Raw genomic sequence first — 7242 nt, forward strand, 5'->3', positions numbered from 1 at the left:
GTTTGTATGCCAGCCGTTTCATAATATACCTGTATTCCATATGATTCAGATGTATAACTGTATACCGTAGTTTCATAATATGGCTGTATTCCATATGATTCAGATGTATAACTGTATATAGATTCATATGCCTGACTGACCCATCATGCATAAAGCAGAAAGCATGGAGCCCTGTGCAGGTCGCTGTAATGATTAACCTGTTTTGCAGCAGTGTGGACTGCATGCTTGAAGGACAGATATACACTGTATTGTAAAAGTTAAACTGTTTTCATGTGATGCTTTCAGCTGATGTTCCACATGCCTGTGCACAATGACTCAGAGTTATTGTGTGGATTTAGTCTTTCTCGAGTACATATATAGGAATTGAACCCAGCCTGTGTGTTTGTTTTACATACAGTTATACCGTATACGTCTACTTCTACTTGGACTTCTTTCTAAGATGCCAAAGTTTGGAATACTGAACTGCATTCATAAACTATTTTTTTTGCTGTGATAAGTTACACATTAGACCAGGTCGTTTTATGCAGGCGATGCATTCTGTAACTAACTGCGCCCCGGGTTTATCAGTTCCAAACTCCATTACATGTTATCTGCTTCTCTCTCTCTGTGTGTGTGTGTGTGTGTGTGTGTGTGCTAATATGCCTCTACAGTGCAGACTGCAGAGCAGGGCAGGCAAGGCAAACAACTGTTACCTACAAATCATCCGTCACCATTGGAAACCGGTTTTTCACCCCTCCCCCTCCTCATTCCTCCTCCCCCTCCCTCCCTCCCTCCCCCCCCCATCCTTCCTTATCTTTCTCCTCCTTCCCAGCGAGGAGCACATGTCGACATGCGACATCCTCCCTCCCCTCTTCCTTCCCCACAAAGTGTAGACGCGTTCGAACAAAGTCAAACTCGACAGAAAATGCTCGCCATCACTCTTTTAAAAAGTTACAACTATGTGCGCCATTGTGTCGACAAATTCGTTTACATTACATCCGAGAAGAAGTTTATGTATTATATAAAGGGCGTCGTTGAGTTTTTACCGACTTTCACACGGGGAGGATGGACGAATGAAACAAACAACGTGTCTGTCTGTCTGTCTGTCTGTCTCTCTCTCTCTCTCTCTCTCTCTCTCTCTCTCTCTCCTCCGCTGGGCCAGTTGAGAACACGAGCAGCATGTGCTTGTCATCCCAGACACCACCGACAGGTGTTGGATTCATGTGACTGACTGTGAACAGCTCTCCAATGGAGGAGGAGGAGAGAGAGAGAGAGAGAGAGAGAGAGAGAGAGAGACACACACACACACACACACACACACACACACACACACACGAGGGGCGTAGTGTTTCAGCAACAACTGCGTCGACTCACAGCCGCCGGCCCGCCTCACGCACGGTTCCGAATGATATGTGCGCGCACGGAACGCACGCACCAACGATAGGCAGCGTGCTCAAACCGGTCCCCCTCCATCTTGAGTTGGGATACCTCTTCGCCTCGTCCTCCGCTCCTCCTCCTCCTCCTCTTTCTCCTCCTCCGTGGATGAATCCACCCTTTTGTTGCTGGTGGTGGTGAAGCTACGATGGTTTCTCCCCCCTAGCGACGGCCGCCGGAGCCATGGTTACTGGCCAATAAATAACATCACACACTTTTGTAAGGCCTGGGCTGGCAGAGGGAAGGGCAGGCAACTTTTTGGTTGCAAACTTGCAATGTTAAGTTGTGTAGTTGTTAAGGTGTGCTCTCTCTCTCAAACACATCCTGAATCTGACTCCCAATATATATGCTTGAAATAAAAGTCGATTACAATATTTAAGATGGTGTTATGTTATGGTGGCATTTGATAAGTGATGATGTAGCCTATAGCCTACTATAAGTATTATAGTTTGGTTTGAACAATTTACAATTTAGGCATTTAGCAGACGCTCTTAATCCAGAGCGACTTACATTAAGCAAAAGGTGTTTTGTTAACGAGTTAAAGCTTTACCTATTCTAATAATGATTGCTAGAGTTAGTTTGTTCAGTAACGGGTGTTCTTCGCATCCAGTTTCTTGGTTCCCTCTTCAATTATTTCACTCATCCTGTATCCAGTATGAGTTCCCCCTCCTGACTGGATGAAATTGGTATCCCACCCTCACTGTAGGTGAGGATGTGTCGGATTACACATTATAGAAACTAAAGTAAAATACGCACTGCATGGGTTAAAAAAGTGACATGGGAAAAGAGAAGGGAACCCGCACACTTTTGGAGCATTTGAGAGTGTGAGGATTACACAATTATACATAACATTACCATTTCATTTGAGCAGTGCATCAATCAAACTGGTTAAACTGGTGATGTGGATATTTAGGAGACTGAATTATTCTGGTTTCAGGGCGGCGGGGGGGGGGGGGGGGGGGGGTTTCAATCATTGTCTGATTGACGTGCTGTCAAAACAAATGATTGGATAAGTGTTGTTAGGGTAATGTCATCAACTATCACCCATGGTCCTTGCCTCTCTCTTTGCTATAGTGGCCTGTGTGTGTGTGTGTGTGTGTGTGTGTGTGTGTGCGAACTAGGCCTATATGTGCTTTTGGGACTAGTATACGGCTATACGCGGAGTTCAGACAAACTTCTGTAAAGTGCAGACCGCTCTACACTGTGCAGAGTAGTAGTGTGGAGGGTTGTGTTGCAACGCATGGTTCAAACCACGGCGATGTCTCCTTAGCAACTGTATGTATACCTCTACCACTGCTGCCTGTATTTCACCTATATATCATCATCAACAACACTAGTACCCCACTTTATTCATCTGTTTCTCAATGCACACACTGACTATCTGACCAACCACAATGTCACATGCATGGTATGCAGTGACCTATACCGAGTTAACAGACCAAAATCCCTCTGTTTTAATTTAACTGTACAAAATGGTCCATTTCATTTGCACAGGTGGGAATTAACTATTTACTCAACTTTTTAAAACATTATTAGAGTATATTTCCAATGATCCTCCGCTACATCTCAGAGAAAAACATTGTACTTTAATACTTCACTATAATTAGGCCTATTTGAAAACTTGAGATACCTTGTAGAAGTTGATGAGGCTATTATTACAAAGCCACTTCAGACCTGTAGCGACAGCCTATAGTTGGCCAATTTGAAAATAATAATTTCAAAGAAAACTTGTGAATGGGACCTTCTGCATCATGAGTAGCCTACTTTTACCTTTGGAACTATAGGCTATTTTGATGCCAATATCTGTGTACTTTTACTTAACTAAAAAATGTTAACACCGAACTTGGACTTGGAACAGAGTATTATAGGGAATTGATACTTTTACTTACGTAAAACATGATGTGAGTACATGATGTGTGTAGCCTATACTTCTTCCATCTGTCAAATGGACAGAGATTAAATCACCCACAGTACTATAATCTCATAACTCTTTGGAACAGATACAATATACAGAGGATTGGTATAGAAGAGAAGGGAGGCGGTTTTTGTGTGTCTGTTATTTTCTTGAGGTGTGCACGCAACATGCCACTCATCTGTTATCACACACAGTCACACAGTGTCCCTATTTTTGGGGAGAAATTATGAACTTATTTTCCTTTCTTTGGGCTATAGACGTAGGGTTAAGTTGGACCTATACTAGGCCATATGTGACTGTCAGTTGTTGCAGCCGACATCCAAGGCACCGAAAAGTAACCAAAGTTGTTATATAGGCTATTAGTTGTCCAGGGAGCTGGCGTTGCCAGGCAACCACCACCAATCCTAGACGTCCAGCACCAGACAGAGAACAGAGAACTTGTTGCGTTGCTCAACAGGGAAACTTTTACATCCAGAGACACGGAGTGGAAACGTTCAAACTATTACATATTTAAAACGAACCAGGACAACTAAACTGACATGACTACAGCAATAAATAGATAAAATACACAAGGACAATATGGGAATAGTAATGTACGTATCCGAGTCTCCGACAACTGGGCCAGGCGCTTCCTGCACTGCACGGCCGCAGCAGAGCAGAGCAGACAGCGGGGAGGATGAGTCTCTGTCTAGATCCCATAGCCGGGGGACGGTCGGCCTGATGTGATTGGAGAGTTGGTTGTTAGGCAACCGCTGACAGTTTCAGAGTCAGAATCAACTTTATTATCGCATCACAGCATATAGGGACGTATTGGTTGGGGTGAAGTTATTATCATAATTATTATCATCATCGTTATTTTTCTGTGCGTGCTCTGTGGAACTGTGGGAGAGGTCATATACAACTTTATAATAAATTAACCAATATTGACATAAAATATAAATTCTGACTATTGGATCTGTGTATAGATTTATTTGTTCGCATGTGTTAAAATGACGGATTATCGTTGTTAACTTTTTTTCAAGTTTAATTTATGCCTTTTTAAGGGTGAGCTACCAGAAGAAAAAAACAACAACATCATCATTATCTTGTCCAAACAAACAGGTTGCCTCGCTGTCTGCCGTCCAGTCCACGCTAAAAAGATTCCAGATAGATAGTGATCATCAAAGATCACAGGACACAGCGTGTGTGCGTCTCCCACGACAACCAAGAGACAGCCAATCACGACGCGACTTAAGACCCACTTGGACTATAGGATGTAGTAGACTTCCCTAGTGGTCGCAACCTTAGAGTATAGGTCGCAACGGGGAGGGGTCTGGGGTGGGCCTGGGGCTGGTGTGGATCTGGAGAGATGAGGGTTGGAGGAATGTGGGAAGAACATAGTAAGTAGTGCAAAAAAAACATTTTTCACACTGACTGGCTGGCTGGCATGGAGGATTTAAAGATCTTCTAAAAAAAAAAAAACCCAACTTGAACTGAAACTAAAGTTCCAACGTTCAGGTCTCCACCCTATTTAATCAAACAGGTTCTCACTTCCCCAGTTGCCACACAGCCAACAACTTTGAGCCAAGTCAGGGAGTCGGAGTCTTATCAATCTAGAACTGTTCCAGAACTTCCAGGAGAGGGTTGAAGCAGCTATAGCAGACCCAAAAGGTGTTGTTTAAGAGGGTTTCAACTTTGTTTGTTGTCCTGCTTCGTCGTGACTCGTGAAATAGTGAGAGAAAAGAGAAGGGGGAGACGGAGAGAGAGAGAGAGAGAGAGCTAAGTGTGCAGATCGAGGGTACCACGCTGTAAAGTCCTCCTCCTTCCCAAAAAAAAAAGAAGAAACAACTTTTTTCTCTCTCTCTCTCTCCCCTAGCCCCCCCCCCTCTCTCTCTCTCCCCCCCTTCCGTCTTTTTTTTCGCCGCCCCCCTCCCCCTCCCCCCACCCCTCCCCTCATGCGTTCACACAGAGATGCTTGCAGTGAGTCGTTGCAGCCTCTCGGCCACATCCCTAGGAGACCAGAGACCAAACACGTGATGCGCTTTACTTATCAGGTTTAGAGAGAGAGAGAGACACGGGGAGAGAGAGGGAGGGAGAGAGAGAGCACAGGCAGCAACGCATTGGGAGTCCAGTGGGAGGAGGAAAAAAGCGAATTAAGCAAAACTATTTTCCTCTCTCTCACCTCCATCCAGCAGCAACAAGTCTCTCTTCTTTTTTTTTTTAAAGGTAATTTCTCGTTTACATTTCCCCCCGGCCGGCTCGTTTATCGAGGGGATTAATTCATGCGGAGAGAGAAGAGGAGTTGGAGGAGGAGGCGAAGAGGAGTTGGAGGAGGAGGAGGAGTAGTAGAGAGAAGAGAGGAGAAGAAGAGACGAGAGGAGACGCGAGAGGAGAGGAGAGAGGAGGAGACCAACAAAAGTTTGTCGGACTTTGCACATCCTTCAGAAGAAACGCCATTTTGATTCCTCCTCTCTCTCCGGAACAACTTTGCAGCTTCTCTTTTTTTTTTCTTTTTTTTCTAAATTCCATCCTCAACATCACCACCACCACCGCCATCATCATCCTCATCATCCTCATTATTACTTCTTCTACCGTCGTCATCAGTCACACACACCACACCGCGATGTCTCGGCGCAAGCAGCTAAACCCCAACAAAGTCAAGCGTAAGTCGCTGGGTTTTTTTTCTGCTTCTTTCCTTCCTTCCTTCCTTCTCTCCCCTCCTTTCCCTTCAGTTTATCCTTTTAAAAAAAAAACTTTTTTTTATTCGGTCGGTCGCATCCACGCCGCACTCACTCGCTCGCCATGGTGTCGTCGACGTGTGTGCGGGGGTGCGTGGTGTGATGTGCGCGTGGGGGGCTGCTGTCGTGGTCGTGGTGGTGGTGGTGGTGGGAGTTGGGTTTTTCTTTTTTAAATGGATACAGAGTTGCTATCAAACTGGAAAAAAGTTTGCGAGTTTCTGAGTTCTGACTGAGAGGCAGGGATGTGTGTGTCAGTGTGTGTGTGTGACTGTGTGGAGGAGGGTGAGTTTGTTTTAGCCATCGCCGCGGCCCGGTCTGCTCTGGTCTGCGTGCTGATGCTGCTCATCCGTGCGGTGCGTGAGTGTGTCTCTCAAGCGGTGGAATTTGACCCCCTCTTCTCTTCTCTTCTCTCTCCTTCCTCATTCGCACATTAGCTTAAACGACGCTTTAAAAACAAGTCACAAAGTTGTCGTTTGTTTGTTTGTTCGATTGATTAGATTAACGGACGGTTGTTGTTGTTGTTGGCATTCTGTGTATAAAGTTTGGTTCCTCTTAAAGGGGGTTTCGCTCGATGGATGAGGAGAGGGGGGGGGGAGACCTGTAGCCTACTGTAACGTGGGATGGTTGCTGTTAAAAGTAGCCTCGATCGATAGACTAACTTTACACCGCGTAACTTTTATCCGACATCTACTGCTAATCATGCCCTTTCCGTACGTGGTGGTTGGGGGTAAAGTTTCTGGTTGCATTATTAGTTAATGTACCGTATTTATTTTATAATGATGATGATGGATGGGGGGGGGGGGGGGGGGCGGTCAAAGTCGAACCCGGACTAGCATCCATATCTTCATCATATCTCGGGTGCACTTTGATCATCATCGTCACAGTCAGAGAGCCTCGCTTCTCTACCATGCCATGTGTTTGTTAAAGCTACAGTCCGCTGTGTGTGTGTGTGTGTGTGTATGACCTTGTCAGGGGGAAGGAGAAAAAACGAACACATACCAGAAGTAAACTTTAACCGAAGAAACTAGAGGTTGTTTTGGTGCGTGTGACCTGGAGGAGGTATAGGGGGTGGGGGGCATCATCCTCATCGGTTTGGGTCAATCAGTCAGTGTTGGGCTGGGGGAGGCTTTAATAGAAGTTGGAAGATAGAGTTTATTTTCCTCGACCGGTTGACGCCGCCTGTTGCATCCACTCCTC

General features: G+C 45.3%; 1 protein-coding gene across 1 annotated transcript in view; it reads left to right on the forward strand.

The window, feature by feature from the left end:
• The first annotated feature begins 5334 nt into the window (after positions 1-5334).
• LOC308336040 (ras-responsive element-binding protein 1-like) overlaps positions 5335-7242 on the forward strand; it is a 40963-nt gene continuing 39055 nt past the window's right edge. The window contains 1 exon segment of the mRNA XM_080793284.1: positions 5335-5970. Within this exon segment, the coding sequence (XP_080649410.1) occupies positions 5931-5970 (40 nt within the window). The 5' untranslated portion in view covers positions 5335-5930.

The sequence above is a fragment of the Protomyctophum bolini genome, assembly GCF_963924005.1.
Source record: "Protomyctophum bolini genome assembly, chromosome: 21".
Taxonomy (NCBI): Eukaryota; Metazoa; Chordata; class Actinopteri; order Myctophiformes; family Myctophidae; genus Protomyctophum; species Protomyctophum bolini.